Raw genomic sequence first — 23,847 nt, 5'->3', positions numbered from 1 at the left:
ACTTTTAAATGAATGATAGTAAAAACACAATAAATAAAAATTTGTAAGATATAGCTAATGTAGAGCTTTACAGGAAACTGTAAACCTAAAATGGATAAATACCACCAGCATTTTTCACAGAGCTACAACAAATAATCCTAAAATTTGTATGGAACCAGAAAAGACCACAAATAGCCAAAGCAATTGTGAAAAAGAAAAGCAAAGCTGGAGGCATCACTATTCCAGACTTCAACCTGTATTACAGAGCTGCATTCATCAAGACAATATAGTACTGGCATAAAAATAGACACATAGATCAATGGAACAGAATAGAAAACCCAGAAATGGACCCACAACTATTTGATCAACTAATCCTTGACAAAGCAGGAAAGAATATCCAATGGAAAAAAGACAATCTCCTTAACAAATAGTATTGGGAAAACTGGACAGCAACATGCAGAAAAATGAAACTGGACCACTTTCTTACACCAACACAAAAATAAATTCAAAATGGATGAAAGACTTAAACGTGAGACAGAAAAACATCAAATCCTAGAGATGAACACTGTCAGCAATCTCTTTGACCTCAGCCCTAGTAACTTCTTACTAGAAATACATAACTTCTATTTTTTTTTTGTCTGTTGTTTTAGTTTATCCAAATATTTGTAAAAATTTAACATCTACTTGGGATAAAAGCTCTCAGTCAACTGGAAATGAAACTGAAACTTCTTCAAACTGACCAGAAAGGATATTCACAAAATCCTAATGCTAAAACCACTTAATGGTGAAATATTCCATAAAATTAGAAACAAAGCAAAGGTGACCATTCTTACAACTTCTATTCAGCATTGTTGTGAAAAATCCTAGGCAATGAAACACACAAACATCAATAAATGGTATGAAAATTGGAAAGGAAGAAGCAAATTTGTCTTTATCTACAGATGGCACCATCGTTTATATAGCAAATCCAATGAATCAACCAACTACTAGAACTAACAACTAAATTTAGCAAAATCATGAGATAAATATGAATACACAAAAATCAACTGAATTTCTCCATACTGTCAATAAACAATTGGAAAGTAAATTTTTAAATAATACCATTTACAACAGTATCAAAAAAACCCCAAATATCTAGGAACTAATTTAACAAAAGACATAAAAACTCTATACTGAAAACTACAGAACTCTGTTGAGAGAAAATTTTAAAAGATCTATACAATGAAGAGATGTATCATATTCATGGATTAGAAAAAAATAGTTTAAAAAAATTTAAAAATAGTTTTACAATGTTAATCATTTCCAAATGGAATTATAGATTTAACACAATCCAGATCAAATCCCAGAAGAATTATTTTCTGTAGAAATGAAGCCCAATACTGAAATTTATATAGAAATGCACTAGACCTAAAATAGGCAAAGAAAAACAGCCAGACACTTGCACTATCTGACTTTAAGACTATACAGTGAAAGTATTTAAGATAGTTTGTACTGGTATTCAGATCAATGAAACAAAATACAGTCTAGAAATACGCTCACATATCTATGACCAAGAGACCAATACAGGTCAGAGGATAAACTTTTCAACAAAAAGGGTGCTGAAACAAACCACAAGGAAATAAAGGAGCCAGGGACATCTGGGTGGCTCAGCGGTTGAGTTGAGCGTCTGCCTTTGGCTCAGGGCGTGATCCCGGAATTACAGTATTGAGTCCCACATTGGGCTTCCCACATGTGTATTATACTGTTGTTGGATAGAATGTTTTGTACATGCTTATCATGTTCATTTGGTCTCTCAGCAATGGGTAGATCACCCAGGCAAAATCAATAAAGAAACAGCAGATTTGAACACTACAGACCAAATGAACGTGATAAGCATATACAGAACATCCTATCCAACAACAGTATAATACACATTTGTCTCAAGCACACATGGAACATTTTCTAAGAGAGACCATGTTTAAAGGTCACACATATACAAATAAGCCACAAAACAAGTCTTAGCAAATTGAAGAAGACTGAAATCATACCACATATCTCCTCTAACCACAATGGCATGAAACTAGAAATCAATAACAAGAAGAAAACTAAAAAATTCACAAACACACAGAAATTCAACAACACTCTCTTGAACAATCAATTGACCACAGAAGAAATTAAAGAGGAAATAAAAACGTTTCCTGAGACATACAAAAATGGAAGCACACCTATGGGATGTGGTAAAAGCAATTCTAAGAGGGAAAGTTCATAGCAATAAATGCCTACATTAAGAAGAAAAATCCCAAATAAACAACCTACCTCCATACTATAAGGAACTAAAAAAGGAACAGACTGAGCCCAAAGTCAGGAAGAAAGAAAATAATTAAGAGTAGAGCAGAAATAAGTGAAATAAAGAACCGAAAAACAATAAAATAATTAACCAAACTAAGAGTTGGTTCTTTGAAAAGATAAACAAAATTGGCAAATCTTTATCTATACTAACCAATAAAAATAGGGAGAAGACCCAAATCAATAAAATTATAAGCGAAAAAGGAGACCTTACAACTGATGCCACAGAAATAGAAAGGATTATAAGAGGCTACTGTGAACAGCCATATGCCAACAAACTGGACAACCCTGAAGAAATGGAGTAATTTGTAGAAACATACAATTTACCAAGACCGAATCAGAAAGAAATAGAAAATCTGAATAGACTGATTATGAGTAAGGAGATGAATCGGTAATCAAAAACCTCCTAATAAACAAAAGCCCAGAACCAAATACCTTCACTGATGACTTTTCCCAAAAATTTAAAGAAGGAAACAACAATCCTTCTCAAACACTTCCAAAAAAATCAAAGAGGTTAGAATACTCTCAAACTCATTTTATGAGGCCAGCATTATCCTGAAACCAAAACCAGAAAAAGACACTATTAGAAAATTACAGGCCAATATCCCTGAATAATATAGATGCAAAAATTATCAGTATAATACTAGCAAGCCAAATTCAGCAGCACATAAAAGTATTATTCACTATGATTAAGTGGGATTTATCCCTGGGATACAAAAATCACTCAACATATGCAAATCAATTAACATAATACATCACCTTAATAGAGTGAAATTATCATATGATCATTTCAATAGACAGAAAAAGCTCTTGACAAAATTCAACATCTATTCATGATAAAAACTCAAACTAGGCATAAAAGGAACACATCTCAACATACTAAAGGCCACTATGACAAGCCCATAGTTAACATATACTCAACAATCAAAGGTTGAAAATCTTTCCTCTAAGATCAGGAACAAGACAAGAGTGCCTATTCTAACCACTCCTATTCAACACAGTACTGGAAGTCCTAAGAGAGCAATCAAGCAAGAAAATAAAAGGTATCAGAACTGGAGAGGAAGAGGTAAAATCATCTCTATTTGCCAATGACATGATTCTATATAGAAAATCCTAAAAACTTAACCAAAAATCTGTTACATCTAAGCAATGAATTCAATAAAGTTGCAGGATACAAAATTAACATACAAAAATCAGTAGCATTTCTATACACTAACAATTAATTCTCTGAAAAAGAAATTTAAAAATTGATCCCATCTACAATAACATCAAAAACAATAAAATACTTAGGAATAAATTTAACCAGAGAGGTGAAAAATCTCTACTCTGAAAACTGTTAAGACATTAATGAAAGAAATCAAAGATACAAATAAATAGAAAGGTATTGCATGTTCAAAGACTAGGAGAATTAATACTATTAAAATGTCAATACTACCAAAAGCCATCTATGAGATTCAATGCAACCCCTATCAGGATCCCAAAGGCATTTGCTACAGAAGTAGAAAAAACACTTCTAAAATGTATATGGAAATAAGAAAGGAGAACAAAACAGAAGGCATCCTACTCTCTCTCTCTCTTTTTTTTTTAAGATTTTATTCATTCATTCATGAGAGACACGGGGCGGGGCGTAGGGACACAGGGAGAGGGAGAAGCAGGCTCCATGCAAGGAGCCTGATGTGAGACTGGATCCCAGGACTCCAGGATTATGCCCTGGGCCAAAGGCAGGAGCCAAACCACTGAGCCACCCAGGGATCCCTGCATCACGCTCTCTGATTTCAAACTACACTAACTATAAAGTTATAGTAACCAAAACAGTATGGTACTGCACAGAAACAGACAAATAGAGCAATGAAACACAATCAAAAGCCAAGAAAAAACAGAAACGTATACAGCCAAGTAAATATTTGATAAGGAAGCCAAGAATACCTCAATGGAAAAAGGATAGTTTCTTCAACAAATCGTACTGATATAGTTTAATATTCATATGTAAAAGAATGAACCTGAACCACTATCTTAGCCCACTCACAAAAATTAACTCAAGTGGATTAAGGACTTAAATGTAAGATCTGAAACTGTGAAACTCTTAGAAGAAGACATAGGAATAAAGTTCCTTAAAATGGGTCCTGGTAAGGATTTTTTGGATCCAACACATAAAACAACAAAATCAAAAATAAACAAGTGGGACACGATGTTTATAGCAGCAATGGCCACGACAGCCAAACTGTGGAAGGAGCCTCGGTGTCCAACGAAAGATGAATGGATAGAGAAGATGTGGTTTATGTATACAATGGAATATTACTCAGCTATTAGAAATGACAAATACCCACCATTTGCTTCAACGTGGATGGAACTGGAGGGTATCATGCTGAGTGAAGTAAGTCAGTCGGAGAAGGACAAACATTATATGTTCTCATTCATTTGGGGAATATAAATAATAGTGAAAGGGAATATAAGGGAAGGGGGAAGAAATGTGTGGGAAATATCAGAAAGGGAGACAGAACGTAAAGACTGCTAACTCTGGGAAACGAACTAGGGGTGGTGGAAGGGGAGGAGGGCGGGGGGTGGGAGTGACGGGCACTGGGGGTTATTCTGTATGTTAGTAAATTGAACACCAATAAAAAATAAATTAAAAAATAAATAAATAAATAAATAAATAAACAAACAAACAAGTGGGACAATATATCAAACTAAAAAGCTTCTATACAGCAAAAGAAACAACAAAATAAAAAGACAATCTATAGAATGAAAAAAAATATTTGCAAACTGTATATCTGATAAGAGATTAATATCCAAAATATATAAAGAACTCATAGAACTCTATACCAAAAACAAGAATAACCCAATTTAAAAAATGGGCAAAGAACTTGAATAGCTGAATAGACATTTTTTAAAAGCAGATATATAAAAGGCCAACAGGCACATGAAACAATGTTCAACATCTAGTCATTGGGGAAATGCAAACTAAAAAAAATAAAATAATAAAATAAAATCATGGTGAGATATCATCCCATACCTGTTAGAATGGCCATAATCAAACAAACAAGAGATAACAAATGCTAGTGTGGATGCAGAGAAAATGTATTACTTGTGCACTGCTGGTAGGATTGTAAATTGGCACAGTCACTAAGGAAAACAATATGGAGCAGCCTCAAAAAATTAAAAATAAAACTACGATAAGATCCAGCAATACCACCTCTGAGAATATATCCAAAGGAAATGAAAACATTAACTCAAAAAGATATCTGCATCCCCCAGGGGCACCTGGGTGACTCAGTTAGTTAAGTGTCTGCCTTTGGCTTAGGTCACAACCATGGCATCCTGGGATGAAGCCCGCCTCAGGCTCCCTGCTCACTGGGGAATCGGCTTCTTCCTCTGCCTCTGCCACTCCCCCCAGGTTGCGTGCACGATCTCTCTCTCTCACTCTAATACATAAATAAAATATTTTTTAAAAATATCTGCACCCTCCATGTTTACTGCAGCATTAGTTATAACAGCCAAGACATGGAAATAACTTAAGTGTACAACATGGATGAATGAATAAAGAAGTACATACATGCAATGGAATAAATGTATGCAATGGAATATTATTTAGCCATGAAAAATGAGGAAATCCTATCACTTGCAACAACATGAATGGATCTTGAAGGCATTATGCCAAGTGAAATAGGTCAGATAAAGACAAATACTGTGATCTTACTTTCAAAAAACACCTCATAGAAAAAGAAATCAGATGTAGTTACCAGAGGAAGAAGAAGATGAGGGTAGGGGGAACTGTTGGAGGAAATAAGTTATAAGACAAATAAGTACCAGGGATGTGATGTACAACTTGATGACTACAGTTAACATCGCCATACGATATACAAGAAAGTTGTTAAGCATCCTCATCACAAGGAGAAACTTTCTCTTTTCTCCTTTCTTCTATCTTTTCTTTATATTGTATCTATATGAGATAATGGATATTACCTGAAGCTATCACAAGAATTGCAATTTATGTAGATCAAATCATCATGCTGTATGCCTTAAACTTATACAGTGATATATGTCAATTATTTCTCAATAAAACTAGAAAAAGATATTTTTAAAATTTCAGCTAAACAGGGGTGCCTGGGTGGCTCAATCGGTTAAGCATCTGCCTTCCACTTGGGTCATGGTCTCATGGTCCTATGATCGAGCCCCCATATTAGGTTCTCTGCTCACAGAGAGTCTGCTTCTCCCTTTCTCTTCTCCCTCTGTGCTCTTTCTCTCAGATAAATAAATAATGCTAACCAAATAGAAAAAAAAAATAAAGACAAATTTCAAAATAAAAAAGGCAATTTACCTTCAAAAGGGCAACAGTGATAGCTGACTTTTTAATAGAAACAATGAAAATGAAAAGATCATGAAATACCTTCAATGTGTGAAAAGAAAATTACTGCCATAAATCTCATATACTGAGAAAATAGCTTTAAAAAAAATCAAGTCAAGGGATGCCTGGGTGGCGCAGCAGCTAAGCGTCTGCCTTTGGCTCAGGGCATGATCGCAGATCCCGGGCCTGGGGATCGAGCCCCACATCAGGCTCCCTGCAAGGAGTCTGTTTCTCCCTCTGCCTGCATCTCTGCCTCTATGTTTCTCATAAATAAAATATTTTTTTTTAAAAATCAAGTCAAAATAAAGATATTTTCAAACACTGAGAAAATTTATTCCCAGTAGAAGGGCACTAAAGGAAATATGGAAAGCTCATTATTAAGGAAAAATAAATACAGCTGATGGGAGCTTAGGAATATAAAAAGAAAAAAAAACAGAAAAAAAATTGAATATTGACTGCAAAGAACAATAATAATTACATGTTTTAAAACTGTAAAAAATAGAGCACAAAAGCATAGCATGGAAGTTTGGAGGAGCAAAAAAAAAGTTAAAATCTTCTATCATTTTATAGGAAAGGGTAAAAGTACTAATTTATAGAAGACACCGACAAGTCATGAATGCATGGTATAATCTCTAGGGTAATGATTAAGAGAGTACAGAAGACTGAGTAACTCAATAAGACAAAGAAAGAATATTTAAATATGCTCAATCAGTACAAAAGAGGCAAAAAGGAGAAGAAATAAAGAGAACACAAAAGAGGCAGGAGAAATAAAAAGCAAATAGAAAATGGCAGATTTAAAATCAAATATGCCAGTAATTACATAAAACATATAAATATAAAATATATATAATATATGATATTATATATGATAATATAATATATAAAAATATATATGTTTGGGGATCCCTGGGTGGCGCAGTGGTTTGGCGCCTGTCTTTGGCCCAGGGCGCGATCCTGGAGACCCGGGATTGAATCCCACGTCGGGCTCCCGGTGCATGGGGCCTGCTCCTCCCTCTGCCTGTGTCTCTGCCTCTCTCTCTCTCTCTCTCTGTGTGTGACTATCATAAATAAATAAAAATTAAAGAAAATATATATATATATATGTTTGAAGTGCTTCAAACATAAGGCAAAAATCATGAAAATTGAGTTTAAAATATAGAACTGTATGCTTCTTACAAGATACACATGAAATATAAGACTATAAAATAGTTGAAAATAAAAGGTGGAAAATTATACTATGCAAACACTCATAAGAGCTGGCATAGCTATATTAGTCTAAGACAAAGTAGATTTTAACACAAATAAGCATTACTAGAGATAAAGACATGCATAAAGTTTCAATTCACCAGAAAGATGTTGCATTCTAAATTTGTATGCACCTAATAATGCAGCCTTCAAATTTATACAGCAAATACTGATAGAACTACAAGCAGGAATACACAAATCCACATTCATAGATTTTAAATTCTATTCTTGGTAACTAATAGAAGAAAAAGACAAAAGTATAATAAAGATATAGAAGATCTGAGCTACACAATTAAATTTTATTTATTTGACATATATAGAACACAGTATCTAAAGACTGCCAAATACAAGTGATTTTTTTTAAGTACACGGAACTTTACAAAATGACCATAGGCTCAGCTCTAAACAAAGTGTGAAAAGTGTTAAAGGAATGAAATAATACAAAGTATGTTGTCTGGCCACAGAGGCATCAGCTATAAATCAGTACAAAACTTCACAAGGAAAATCCTCATATGTTTAGAAATTAATCATTATCCTCCTAAATGAGTCAAGAGGGAAGTTAAAACTCAGCATAGCACAGAAGATTTTTAGCCAGTGCAATAAGTCAACAGACATAAAAGACTTAAGGATTGAAAAGGAGAAAAACTATTATTCAGCAATAATATAATTGTACATATGTACACTTTCTTAAAACTTCAATAAATTATTAGAATTAAAAAGTGATGTAACAAGGTTGCTGGATACAAGACCAATATACAAGAATTAATTGCATGTCTACATACTAGCAATGAAGAGTTAGAAAATGTAATTTTTTAAAGATATATCATTGACAATAACATCAAAAAAATAAACAGGTAGGAATATACTATGTGAGATATAGGCAAGCCATCTACACACAAAAAAAACCTATAAAACAGCATTAAGGGAGCCTAAAAAATGAGATATACTTCTAGCACATGAATTAGAAGATTTAATATTATAAAGGTGTCATTTCCCAAAACTGATCTATAGATTCACAGCATTCTCAGTCAAAATCCTAATAGTTTAGGTGAGTGTTTGCGTGTGTTTAACTTAACAGACTCTTTAACTTTGCAAATAGCTTGGAATAACCTTAAAAGAGAAAGAAGAAAATCAGGAGAAGGAGAAAGAAAGGGAAGAAGAGAAAGCAGGAGTAGACAATGAAAACAATACAAGATAGAAAGACTTGTACTGAAGAATATAAAGTTTTATTATTAAACTACATTAATTCAGACAGTGTGATTTTGAGAAAAGGAAAAATACACCAATTAAACTAAATAAAGAATCCAGAGAAAGAACCATCCCTAAATAGACACTTGATTTATGACAAAAACAGTACTACAGAGCAGTAAAAAAAGGACAAGTTTTTAAATAAATGATGCTGAGTCTACTATCCATAGAGAAAAAAAAATTGACCCTTACACCTCACACCATTCAGAAAAATAAATTTCAGATACATCTAAATTTAAAGGGTAAAAAAACAAATATTCTAGAAGATAACAATATCATAACTTTGGTATAAGGGAAAAATTTTCTTAGGATATAAAAAAGATTGCTAATTTGATTACATTAAAATAAGAATTTCAGCTAATCAAAAGCCATTGATAGAGTAAAAAAATAAGAAAAGATATTTTATAACATCTGTAACTGACAAAGATTATGTAAAGAGGACTTCCAAATAGTCAATAAACGTGAAAAATTGTTCAATGTCATTAATAATCAGGTAAATGCAAATTATAATCATGGTAAGATACTTCTACATACACTCAAAAATGACTAAAATTTTGAAAACAAATAAAATAAAGTATCACCCAAAAGTATCACTTTTTGGAATATAGACAAAAAGAACTTACATACATGGTAATGGGAATATAAATTAGTACAACACATCTTGGAAAACTATCTCAAATAAAATTGGATATATGCAGAGGAGAGTGTGAAGAAAAAAAATTAGATATATGCATACCCTCTGATTCAGTAATCCCACCCTAGGCATATATATCTAACAGAAATGTGTGCATGTGTGCGCCAAAAGATATGTAGAAGGATATTCACAGCAGCATTACTTGTAATAGCCAAAAGGCAGGAACAACCCAAATATCCATTAATAGTAAAATCAATACATATACCCATAGTACATTCATTTTGTAGTATATAGCAATAAAAATGAATGAAACATAGTTATGCTCAACCCATAGACAAATCATACTCACGCGCATGCACATACACACACATAAATAATGTATGATTCCATTTATATACAATTCAAAAATAAGCAAAACTAATCTTTCATGTTGGAGGTCAATTTAGTAATTACCCTTGGGATAGAAAGAGAAGGTAATCATGGTGGTAGACATGGTGGGCAATGTTCCCATTACACTTATAATTTATGTGGTTTTCCACATATGTTGTACAAATATAAAAGGTTTAAAACACCTTTTAAAAGTCATGGAGATAAAATAACAAAAAGATAAATAAGAAGTCAACAATAGAGAAGTGACAACATAAAAGGTGGACCTTCTTGCACTTGTATACAACTCAAGAATCCAACAGTACTATGTCAAGTTAGATATCTGGTAGCGTAGACTAAAGTCTAACCTTGTAGTGCTTATCTTTAGTTATTCTTTATCATGTTTCCAACAAACTCTGTCTTGGAAATGTGTATCTTGTGCCACATCTTTTGTTTCACAGTTCAGATGGAAACTGTACAACAACTGGTGCTGATCTAAATTATTTACTAGTTGAGACACCATCACAAAAAAAAAAAAAAAAGGCTAAATAATTTATTTTTCCCCACAGAAGCTGAGCTTTATAGAACAACATAATAGCTATTTCCATTGCCAAGAAATTTCCTATAATTTTTGCATCTCTAAGATTCACACTTAATGACCAAATAAATGAAGCAGTCTTTGTTCTTCATAAATAGCAAAAGAGGTAAACACTGTAGATTACCAAATCTTCACTATTTGATCTTCTTCATAGGAGCTATAATTATTCCTGTTACTATCCTTAAAAGGCAATAAACAATTTATATATACATAAATGTACAGTTAAACTAATGGTTAATTACTAATAATTATTAAATCTATTATAATAAAATAATTATTTAATCTATTAAATCTATATATATTTAATAATCTATTAAATACTAATAATATATTAAATCTAAATCTATATGAGCTATAAGTATGCTCATAAAGTTAATCTTTAAACTTTTCTGTATTTTTAAAATGTCACAACACAAGCTTGGGAAGGAAATCTTGTATAATTATATACAATATGATCTCTATTTTGTTTTAAAATATGCACCAAAAAAAACTAGAGAAAAATATACCAAAATATTAACACCAGTGATTTCTGGGCAATAGTATTTTTTCCTTCTTATATATTTCTATAATTTTTCTAAAAGCAAAGTTTCCTTTTAAAAAATTACTTGTACTTTTTAAAAAAGAAATAAATCACTCAGAAAGCATACAAAAGTTGCTGGTCCTTAACAAAGTATTTTATTTTTGTTTCCAAGCCCATAAAATTCTATACTCATATAATTTTTACTATTAAGAATAATGTATAGAGTTGAAGTGCCATCTAAATACTGAGGATACTCCTCAGTGCATCTTTCATTGTAGCAAATGTTGTCAAAAATTTCTAATGTTCCAGCTAAAGTTTAATTAAAGGACTGAATTGATAGAAGTAATGTCATACTGTTAGGACAGTAAAATGTGAATTTTCAATGAAGATAATCCAAGTTCGAATTCAACCTGTGCTCCTTTCTTCTCTGTATGAATTTAGGGATGTCATTCAAACTCTGTGTATCGCTCATCACTTGTTAACACTGAAATAAGAAAATCTACCTCTCAAGATTTTTGTGAGGATTAATTGAGAAAATGTCTATGAAACCCAGTATGATGCTTGGTCCATAATTGTGTTCAGTTGGGAGAAGGCTATAATATTAAGTGAGACAGAAGCAACTAGAACAATGCCTGACAAACAACTGCTAGATAAATAGTAACATATAAGCTGGAACGATTAATTTTTTTCCATGATCTCTTGTTTCCTACACAGAATGCCACAGCCCACTAGAACGGGGGCTCCCAGAGAGGTGCTTCCCCAGGGCCTTGGACAGTGCCTGGCAGGTAGCACACACATAATAGCACCCTGTGGGAAGAATGGAAGTGGGTGGAGGTATGATCACAGGAATGGACTGAAGGACAGAGGCCGGTAGACAGAGACATCTTGTTCAGATGAGCCCAGAGAAGATGAAAGAGTCACTCTGATCTTAGTAGGCACAGACTGAGCTATTCTGGGGAGATGGGTTTCACTGGCTCTTCTCAGTGGGTACAGGCATGGGAGTAAATGGAAGCTATTGTCAGTTTGTAAGGCTTCTGGGCTACTCTGAACAGTCAAAGCTTATCGTATGGCTTCTCCATTTTAAACCTGTCTGTGGTTTCCCTTTGCTGTTAGGATAAAATCCCAAGCCCTTCACAGGCCCTACAAGGCTTCCTGCTTATCGCTAGCAGCTCTCCTCCTGTCATTCCATTGTCTGACTGCACATAACCTGTTCCAGCTCCTACATAGGATCATGCTGTCTCTGACCCCCAAGTCTGAACCCATGCTGTTTCCTTCTGCCTCAAATCTACATTTCATCCACTCATGAATCACTCTCCCTTTGACACCTAGAGTATGCATTATCTTTCAGCTATCAGCTTATCTGTCACTCACTCAAGAATGTTCCTTGACAATTTAACCCTCCCCAAACCTGCCCACCATCAGGGTAAGGTCAGAGGCCCCTGTTGCATATTTCCACAGCTCTCTATATTTGCTCTATCTTAGCACTTACTATACTATAGTGGTTTCCTGGTCTTTCCCAGAAAACTGGAATGTACACACCAAAATATTAGTGATTTTAGTCTGCTTTTTTCATCGTTTACTAGTCAGTGCCTAAACTAACACCTGGCGTAGAAGGCACCTCATAAATATTTGTTGAATAAGCAAATCATTTTCCATATCCAGACTGCACTAAGCTCCATGGGGTCTGGTTCTGAGTTGGTACTTACATCATCAAGAAATAGTGCCTGGCACATAATAGCCACTCTTCAGATATTTATCAAGTAAATAAATTTCATTTGATACCAGTTCCCCATTCATATATCACGTAAGTGCTTATTCAGGGATTTCCTGAGAAGAAGTTGAATATTTCAGTCCTTTCATCTGTTTTATTAATGCTTCCAACTTTTTTCCTGTTTTTACAAATTATCCACTTAGCAACTCTTAAACATTCTCTACTATCCATGATTTAAAGCGCCAATGATACCAATTTCCATTTTTTAAAAAGGTATTTACTATTTACCTTCATTGTTTTAATTAACATTATTGCTACTACTAAAGCCAGTATTATTTATTCTGAATTTAGAAAAAACCCACCAAAGACATGCAAAGCCCAAAAAACAGGTGTTATTATTTCTAACATTTGGCTTTAATCAGGAACATAAATGAGACACCTGAATTAAATTAAATCCCCTTAGAACCACCTCAAATCACGTTTGAAAAGACAAGTAATACCAAGAAAGAAGGAGATTCTCAGAGCATCAGTATACAATCTCACAATAACCAGAATAAAAGCTAACTTTGCCAAAATATCCACCTCCCCTATTTTCATAAAAATCTGCAGAGGTAGTGAAGAGAGAGGGTAGTCAGGGTTATCATCAGAAACTCTGTTAGCCATAGGCTCCTTCTTTGATTTTACAATATGTAAACATAAACAACACATAGGACCTGACGCTTGTTTGTTTTTTGGTAAGTATAGGTCTTTACATTCAAATTCAACATCTACTTATTGGTTATTAGTTATACAAATATTCACCAATTGTTGACTCTTCCTGCCCAACTAGGCTCACAAGGTCACTTAATTTTTATTTAGCTTATGAACTGGAAATGTGGAATATGCAAGTCTTATTCGAGCAGAATTAGCCAGTTGGGATTTTACCAAATGGTGGGCAAATCTGCAACAACACTCACAGTTCACACCTCTTTTTTTTTTTTTTGGATTAATACTTTTATTTTTTATTTATTTTTTTTATTGGAGTTCAATTTGCCAACATATAGCATATCACCCAGTGCTCTTCCCATCAAGTGCCCCCCTCAGTGCCTGTCATCCAGTCACCCCACCCACCTCCCTTTCCCCTACCCCTTGTTCGTTTCCCAGAGTTAGGAGTCTCTTATATTCTGTCATCCTCACTGATATTTTCACTCATTTTCTCTCCTTTCCCCTTTATTCCCTTTCACTAATTTTTATATTCCCCAAATAAATGAGACCATATATACAGCTCACACCTCTGATTAAGGTTAGCCACAGTCAGGACCCCAGTCCAGATGAGTGACACTGAGATTTGAGCAATTTGCTATGATGTCATAGAGGCTTTTGAAACCAATTTTCATTCATGTATTTTATACCACCCAGTTTCAGAAAGGGTTTATGACAATGTCTAAAGGCACATAATCCAGCAAGATTTTAAAAAATAAGTAGGTGAGGTAAATGTGGCATAAGAGAAATAAAATGGGGCATGACAGGGTTATTCCCTTCTTACCTGTGTACTGCAAGCCCCTGTATTCACTTATTGCCCCAGGAGGCTTTAAATTGGGCCAGTAATGGAACAGCATTTGCACAGCTGGAGGTTTCACTTGTGAAGGCCCATAGGCTATCACATACAAAAGATCCTATAGGAAACAGGAAGTGTACTTTGATTTAGCATCATCAAATAAAGATGAGAACAGCTCATTCAATATTACCAAAGCAATGCAAATTCTAACAGAAGGGCTGGGTGGTTCATTTCCCTGGTATCTCATCATCCAGGTATGCTTCTCAGATGAGACCATATGAAAACATTATTTTTTTATTTGCTTATGGGTCCTATAAATAAGCACCTCCCCTCCCTTCCAGGTAAAGATCAAAATTACATTGTCTTTTAACAAATTCTTCTCTACTTGGGAAATGTTAAAGGAAGATTTTAGAATAGAATGAATCAGTTTGCCAAACACTGCATTTTTCAAATATTTTCCTAAAACCCATTTCTTAACAATTCACATCTCCTATTTGAAAAAAGACAGGTTCTTGAGCAACATTTCAAATGAAATAAAATTGCCATGTAATATAGTATTTGCTAAATTCTAAGAATAGAGCCATCCAATTATTTTTTTTCTGTCAGGCCACTGCATTCTTCAAGTATCATTTCTGCTTTAAATAAGTTAACCAGGAAGGAAAGAATTTCAGGTTCTGCCATACTAAAATAATAAGACATCAATAAATTTGGCCTGTTTGAATAGGCCAAATATTCTTATTCTGTTATATAAATTGAGTTTGTGGCTATGAGTTAAATTTGGCCTAAAACTTACTTTCCAGACTTCTTGCTTATATTTCATGAGGCATTCCAATAATTGACAATGATACACTGTAAGGAAGAAAATAGAATTTGAACACAAATTGTAAATGTCAGATAAAATATCCTTTGAGACGTAATAAAATATATTAGTATGACTTTTCATCTAATCATTAAACTAGAAGTTACCTATTTCCAGAAGAATGAAACTGGACCATTATCTTACCCATACATAAGAATAAACTCAAAATGGATTAAAGACCTACATGTGAGATCTAAAACCATAAAACTTCTAAAAAAAACACAAGCAGTAATCTCTTGGACATGGGTCTCACCCACGTGTTTATGGATATGTCTCCTCAAAGGAGGAAAACAAAAGTAAAAATTATTGGACCACACCAAAATAAAAAGCTTCTGCACAGCAAAGGAAACCATCAACAAAATAAAAAGGCAACCTACCAAATGGAAGAAGATATTTGCAAGTAATATATCTGATAAGAGGCTAATATCTGAAACATATAAAGAATTTACACACTCCAATACAAAAAAAATCTGATTAAATATGGGCAGAGGACTTGAACAAACATACAGATGGCCAACAGACACATGAAAAGATGCTCAACATCACTAATCATCAGGGAAATGCAAATCAAAATCACAATGAGATACGACCTCACACCAGTCAGAATGGCTAGTGTCAAAAAGATAGGAAATGACAGGTGTTGTTAAGAACATAGAAAAAAAAGGAACACTTGTATACTGTGGGTGAGAATGTAAACTGGTACACCTTCTGTGAAAAACAGTATGGAAGTTCCTTTAAAAATTAAAAATAGGGATCCCTGGGTGGCGCAGCGGTTTAGCGCCTGCCTTTGGCCCAGGGCGCGATCCTGGAGACCCGGGATCGAATCCCACATCGGGCTCCCGGTGCATGGAGCCTGCTTCTCCCTCTGCCTGTGTCTCTGCCTCTCTCTCCCTCTCTGTGACTATCATAAATAAATAAATAAATAAATAAAATTTAAAAAAAAATAAAATAAAATAAAAATTAAAATTAAAAATAGTAAATATCTTATGATCCAGTAACTCCACTAGTGGATATTTACCCAAAGAAAACAAAAGCACTAATTTGAAAAGATATATGCAATCCTATGTTTATTGCAACAGTTATTACAATAGCCAAGGTATGGAAGCAATCTAAGCTAAGTCTATTAATAGCTGAATGGATAAAGAAAATGTGGTATACAATATATATACAGTGGAATATATACAATATACAGTGGAATATTACTCAGCCATCAAAAAGAATGCAATTGGGCAGCCCGACTGGCTCAGTGGTTTAGCGCCGCCTTCAGCCCAGGGTTTGATCCTGGAGACCTGGGATCGAGATCTGGGATCAAGTCCCATGTCAGGCTCCCTGCGTGGAGCCTGCTTCTCCCTCTGCCTGTGTCTCTGCCTCTCTTTCTCTCTCTCTCTCTCTCTCTCTGATGAATATAATAAATAAATAAATCTTTAAAAAAAAGAATGCAATCTTTGTGACAACATGGATGGACCCAGAGGATATTACACCAAGTGAAATAAGTCAGACAGGGAAAGACAAATACCATATGATTTCACTTACATGTGGAATCTAAAAACAAAACAAACAAACAAAAACAGACTCATAAATACAGAGAACAAACTGGTGGATGTCAGAGGGGAGGAGGGTAAAGGATGAGCAAAGCAAGTGAAGTGGATTAAGAGGCAGAAACTTCCAGTTATAAAATAAATAAGTCATGGAAGTGAGAAGTGAAGCATAGGGAATACAGTCAATAATATGGTAATAATATCATACGGTGACAGTGGTAACCCCACTTATCACAAGCATTGAGTAATGTACAGAATTGACAATTCTTCATCTTGTTAACAAAAGAATTATTAGGGACAGTCCCTAGTAATAATAATTATATAACATAAACTTACATCAGTGTAATCAAGAACTATATAGGACAAAAAAATTGTCCAATAGGATCATAATAAAAGCTCACATTCACTGAGTGTTCATTATGTGTCGGGTATTGTGCTAAGAACCTTAAACGTATTATCTCACAACTGCCATGTTGCAGTGAGAAAACTTATTTAGCTTAGTTCCCTATCTTGCCCAGGCAAGTGACAGACTGATGGATAAACTTGTATTTCATCACTCAGGCACCAAGTCTGTCTCGTTGAGGAATTCTTAGAAGCTATGAAACAGTAAGCTTCATTAATTTGCCCACGCTTGGGAAAAAAAGGACACCTCCACCTAGTTAGATACCTGTTTTATATCTTCCTGAATCTGTCATCCAACCCTGTCATAGCCCTGAAGCAGGTATCACTTTAGTCACCAATGACCTCTGTGTCATTCAATTCAACAGACATACTGTAATCTACTTCTTACTTGACCTTCAGCAGCATTCAGTGCTGCTGACCTGTCTCCTTTCCAAAACACTCTTCCCTTGACTGAATGACTAACCCTCTCCTATAACCGTGGCAGACAATGCTGTTGCTACTCAGCTGCTACCAATAACCCTTTCTTCCTGATCCATCCCCCAATGCACAGACTACAAAGCAAGATACTTGCTCAAAGTCCTTCGCAGCAAGAGATGGCCACATGACTCAGTTCTGACCAGTAAGACATAAGAGAGAATTTGCTGGGACATGGGGGGGGGGGGGGAGGGAAGGCGTTCTCAAATATTTTTTCTCTGTGATAAAAGAGGCACTAGAGGAGACCTTTCTCTAATTACCCTGATTGATCCTGTTACTTGTTTGCAGATGTGACTGTGTAAGAATAAAATGATCCCCACTGTGGCAGCCACCTTGCAAACCTGAGGGAAAGTCCAGGAGAAACACAAAGGCACCATCTCAGGCCCCAATACTGTGGCACTCTCGGCAAGACTTCCTACTGTGTAAACAAAGTAAACAACGAATGTTCTTGTAGTTGAAAACTTGTGCTAGTCACCCAAACTCATCTAACAGTTTTATAACCTCTCCACCTTTTTGGCAAGCTCATCCTCTTTCACTGGAGTGGAATTCTTGAAAGCCTGATCATAAGCCCACTCCACTTTTCATTCTATGCTCTCTCCTACGCAATCTCACACTCATACACAACTTTAGTTACCATCTATATGCACTTTCATAAAGGCCACTGGACACTTACATGTAGGTTCTATTTCACTACCTCTAGTCCAGAGCTCTATACTGAGTTCCAGGCTCACAATACAACTTCCTAATTACCATTGCCTTTTTTTTTTTTTAAGGAAGCCAATTTATTTGCATTTTTGTGTTTTGGACACACAGAATTATTACTGAGATTACGTGAGGGTTTTTTTCCCCTTTCACTGAGATAAAATTGACATGTAACATTGTATTAGACCAAGGAATACCATCTCCTCTTAAGTGCCTCAGAAATATGTCAAACGTGATGTCCAAAGTCATGTAACCTTCCCTCAGAAACCTGGTATTCTTCCAGCGTCTCCTTTCTCAATTCCTAGAAGCACCAATTCATTCAGTTTTGCAAGCCATAAAGGCACCCTACCTGATATTTCACCAAATCCCATCAATTTTACTTTCTAAATACTTTTCTTAGGCTCAATTGCCTCTACCTTTTTGACATGCCAAGACAAATGCAATGGCTCCTCATAGATCTACATCCACTTGGGTTCATTTTTAATCCACTCTCAACTACAGTCAAAGTGACATCCGCACAACCACCCCTAAGTTCTCCAGTGCCTTCCCATTAGACTCGGATAAACAAACACAAGCTCCCAAACAGAGTCCACACATCCTGCAGGTTCTGGCCCACAGACTTTCCCAGTCTCACTTCTCTTGAGGCAGCCCTCACTCTACGCTCCAGCTCAACCAATCTCTCAGCTTGACAGCTCCCTCCTGACACAGAAAAATCTTCCATCTGAGTCCCCTGCCCTTTGTAGGCCTTGTTAATGCTCATCAGCCTTCAGTCCTCAAACAAAAGGTTACTTGCCCAGAGAAGCCCTCTCTGACCTCTTCAGTAAAAGAAAAATCCCCTTTTATAGGGTCTTTTTGCGCAAAATACATCTTTCCAAGTGCTTGTCACAGCTGAAACTTTACATTTGCTTTTTTTTTTTTTTTTTTTTTTAGAGAGAGAGAGGGGGAGAGAGAGGCAGAGGAGAGAAAGAATCTGAAACAGACTCCACTCCCAATTCAGAGCCTAACACCAGGTTCAATCTCATAACCCTGAGATCATGATCTGAGCTGAAATCAAGAGTCGGACACTTAACTGACTGAGCACCCCCAGTGTTCCTTTACATTTACTTTTATAATTATTTAACTAATGCCTTTTCCCATCACTACCATATAAGCTTCAGAAGGCAGGGGCAGAGGTCAGTTCTGTTTTGCTAACCATGATGTTTCTGGTGTCTGGCATAGACGAGATATTCAGTGATATTTACTGAATATATAAATAGCCATCTAGAACTGGAATTTTGTTCTTAAGTCATCAGTGAGTTCTCAAGTACAGATGTTCCAGACCACTCTTTCTCCATACGTATGTCACATGAATCCAATGCACAGTAGTCCCCTGACTACCCCATGAACGGACCTGGAGAATCCCTTTGTTTAAACTGCTTGCCCTCCCAGATTGCCCCACTTACTCTATTAATCAAAACTGTATCCATATTTTAAGACTCATACTTGGCTCAAGTGGCATGAAGCCTTTCCTGGTCATTTCAATCCACAGAGTTCTCTCCCTCTGATGAATTAATACTATCTATAATATTTATTTTATACTTTTCACATACTACCTTACATTATAAATAAATGATTTATGTGAATATGCCTAATATTTCCAATTAGACATAAGCTCCACAGCAAGCACCATATCTTATATCTCTCGATGGTTTTCACAATGTCTAGTTCAGAGCATGAACAAAGGACTTACTCAGTTGAATGAGGTCTATGCTCTGTCCTCGATACACCATGGACTATATACAAGAACCAAACTGCCATCTGCTGTCTCCCCCAATAAAAATTCCAACAACAAAATGATGCCGCCCTATCACTAGGTCCCTGAGGGTCCCCTGGTGGATATAGCTTCACTTTTAGCAGTTTCTCCAACACAAGACTAGTTTTGGGTCCCAAGTATAATTTTTAGAATGGAATAGTTGGCCACACACATTCCCCATGAACAGATGAAGATACAGATTTGGAAATAACAGAAGTAATACAATCTGATCATAGTGGCTTCCCAGCAAAACATTCAACTCCAGAAAGAAAAGGGTAGATTGTAGCAATGTGCGTGGCTCTTCATTGAGCATTTACAATGCACCTGTCACTGTGCGAGGTAAGCACTTCACATACACTGAACTCATCAAATGCTTACCACATTTTAAGGCACCATTTTAGAAATGAGGAAACTTGATCTTAGGGAAGTTCAACAACTTGTGCAAGGTTAACACTAACTGGCAATTTACTGGTGAGCTCAGATATGAGCCCACAGACCTTTAACCTCAAAGCACAGGATTTTAGGCCCCCTCTTTACTGCCTCCCAACTTATCAGGACCAAGCCTCAGGAGGAGACTTCAACTTACTAGACTCCAAATAAAGTATGTTTTTGAAATATAATGTATAATAAATATAAATGACATTTTGAGGGCTCTCTAGCCAGAGTGACATATGAGATAAAACTTCCAAAAAATTATACATTTTAATTACTCATATAATGATTCAATTACTCATGACATCTCATATTTATTTTTTTAAGGCACTCATATTTAAAGGGTAACACTCCAAACAAAGAAGCATTAAGATTTAAAAATGAAATATTTTTTTCTGGGGTGCCTGTGTGGGTCTGTTGGTTAAGTATCAGACTCTTGGTTTCAGCTCAGGTCACAGTCTCAGGGTTGTGGGATCGAGCTCTGCATCAGGCTCCATGGAGCGTGCTTGAGATTCTCTCTCCCTCTGCCCCTCCCCCCTTTCTCTCTCTCAAATATATAAACAATTCTTTTAATGATACATTTTTTCCTTATCTTACATCAAAAACTTAATTATTATTTATTATGCAATTATGTTGAAGGTTGAAAACAGTGCCACCAAATTTGTTCACTTTTCAAATAAACAATAAATGAAAATTAAAACTGAGTTCACATACTAGCATGTGATGCCAACAGTAGGCCTTTTTAGGTCAGTTTCCCAAAGTTCATCTATAGTTATATGATGAAAGGAAGCGAAACCTGTCCAACATCACTACTCATCAAAGAAATACAAGTCAAAACAAGATATTATTCTTCAACAGTCTACCAGAATACAAATTTTACAATACTCAATGACAGGTTACAATGGACTCTCACATATAATTAGTGAGACTACTAAAATTTTTTCAAGTCCCTTAATTCATTAATCCCTCTTTTATGAATTTATTCTAAGGAAATAATCAGAAACATAGGAAAAGATTTATGCTCAAGGATACTTGTATGGCATTAGAACAGCATATTCACAAAATATTAATAGTCATTACAATCCCAGTGATTTTTTTTATATTCCTAATTTAACTTACTCCTATATACTTGTATTCAATTTCTAGTCAATGTCCTAAAATTGTGTCCCCAAATATACTAAAAATACTAGTCAACAAGATTACTGCTAATAGCAACAGGTCAGAGAAAGTTATTTTAACTCAAACGTCTGTCTTAGGACACATCTCAAGTTATCTATCTACCAAGAAGAGCTCTTCTTACATGAGAATTTCTACTTATTTCCTATCTTGTTTAACAATTGTTTTTTAGGGATCCCTGGGTGGCTCAGCGGTTTAGCGCCTGCCTTCGGCCCAGGGTGAGATCCTGGAGTCCCGGGATTGGGATTGAATCCCACATCAGGCTCGCTGCATGGAGCCTGTGTCCCCCTCTGCCTGTGTCTCTGCCCCTCTCTCTCTCTGTGTCTCTCATGAATAAATAAATAAAATCTTTTTTAAAAATTGTTTTTTAAATTACCAAGCCAATCAAATTTCCACTGACCTGGGTTGGATGTGTATTGCATTGCAATCATTAACATAGATGATGCAGACAGATTAACATGAGCAGGAACACCTTCTCTCCTTGAGGATCCCACTGAAACAAAACATTATTTCATTAGATTCAATTTATCTATATATAATTCTTATTTTGCATACAGCAGGAGAGCAAAGAAAGCACTTAAAAAAAAAGCCTCGAGCAATTCAAAGGATGTTTTGCACAAATAAAACCACAAAATATGTCCTAGCATTCAAATGCCATGACTGTTATCAACAGCAAACATTTTGTAAGAATCTACAAGGAGCAGAAATAGTGCCAGAGCATGATGTAATGGCTTTATCAGAGAGGCACTTAGATGTGATTTCTGCTCCCAGGATGTTTATATCTAAGTGGAAAAGAAATTTAAGAAAACAAAATTTTCCACAAACCCAAGTATAAAGGCATGTTGAAGGTTATCCCAATAAAAGAAAAAAAATAAAAGGTTTATTTATTTTGAACCCAACTTGAATATGCTAACTTTCAGAGATGCAGATGAAACAATGTGGGGACCTTATGAATTCAGTCACACACACTAATTCCAAATTGCATATTATAAAAAACTATATATTAATTTAAAAATTATTTTCAACTCCCACATATCATGAAACAATTTTATTCAAACCTTCACATGTAACTCATCAGCAGCATCTCCATTACCGTAAGAATAATTTTCTTAGCTTTTGAGAGCTTACCATCTTCACATCCAACCAAGTTGTTTGAAAGAAAGCACTTTTTGAATCTGTGAATAACACTGTCACTGAACATTTTATCCCGTGGCACAAGTATTCAGTCACAAAGCAAGCTGGTTTCTTCAAAAATCATGTATCCATGGTCTCCACATGACAACCACTTATATCCTGCTTTTAAGACATCTTTAAGTGGCTTGTTTACGATGACATCCAACACTTCATTACATTTCTTTCTCTCTCATTTTCAGTGGCATATCAGGTAACTCTAATAAGCATTCAAAACTAGCACCGATGGAGGTCATTCAAGATAATACTCCAGAGAGTTGCTGTCTCCAAAGAGTACTTTATTATTCTAACCAGTAATTGAGAGAGGGCTCATACAGGAGAAACTTTCAAAGGACTCAGATATAAAATGAATTCCTTTTCTCAGGGATAATTGCAGAAGTAGGATAAACCTCTCCTTATGGTTAGGCTTACGTGGCAAATTGTCAAGAAAGCATGAATAGAATGATGTAGAGTGAGCAGGACACCCTCAATCAGCCAACTCTCAATTTCCTACACGCACTGGAGAAAACCACTAATGTGGGCAACAGCAAAAAAAGCAGATGACCCACAAATCTGCCTTATTTTATTTTACATTAAAGTACAATATATGGAAATAATCTCACCTCCATCCATAAAGAATAAGGCAACTTGTAATAAAACACATGTATGAGAGAACCATTAAAACACTAATATGAGATTTGTCATATAATAGAGAAAACAAAGAAAATTTAACGTGATTCTATTCTTTTCTTTACATAAAAGACTTTGAGCACCACAATGGATGGTGACCTTTA

At 35.3% G+C, this 23,847-nt stretch overlaps 1 protein-coding gene across 12 annotated transcripts in view; it reads right to left on the bottom strand.

The window, feature by feature from the left end:
• Nucleotides 1–23,847, bottom strand: part of UNC79 (unc-79 homolog, NALCN channel complex subunit) — a 239,232-nt gene that overhangs the window by 159,954 nt on the left and 55,431 nt on the right. For all 12 annotated transcript variants that reach the window (XM_072839735.1, XM_072839727.1, XM_072839734.1 and 9 more), the window contains exons 5-7: nt 22,284–22,376; nt 15,302–15,357; nt 14,497–14,626 (exon numbers count right to left, since the gene is read on the bottom strand). In XM_072839735.1, coding sequence (XP_072695836.1) covers nt 14,497–14,626; nt 15,302–15,357; nt 22,284–22,376 — 279 coding nt within the window. The remainder of the gene's footprint in view (nt 1–14,496; nt 14,627–15,301; nt 15,358–22,283; nt 22,377–23,847) is intronic.

This window comes from Canis lupus, chromosome 9, assembly GCF_048164855.1.
Source record: "Canis lupus baileyi chromosome 9, mCanLup2.hap1, whole genome shotgun sequence".
Lineage (NCBI taxonomy): Eukaryota > Metazoa > Chordata > Mammalia > Carnivora > Canidae > Canis > Canis lupus.
Note: the sequence above shows the minus strand (reverse complement) of the source record. Positions and strands in the feature narration are given on the sequence as shown.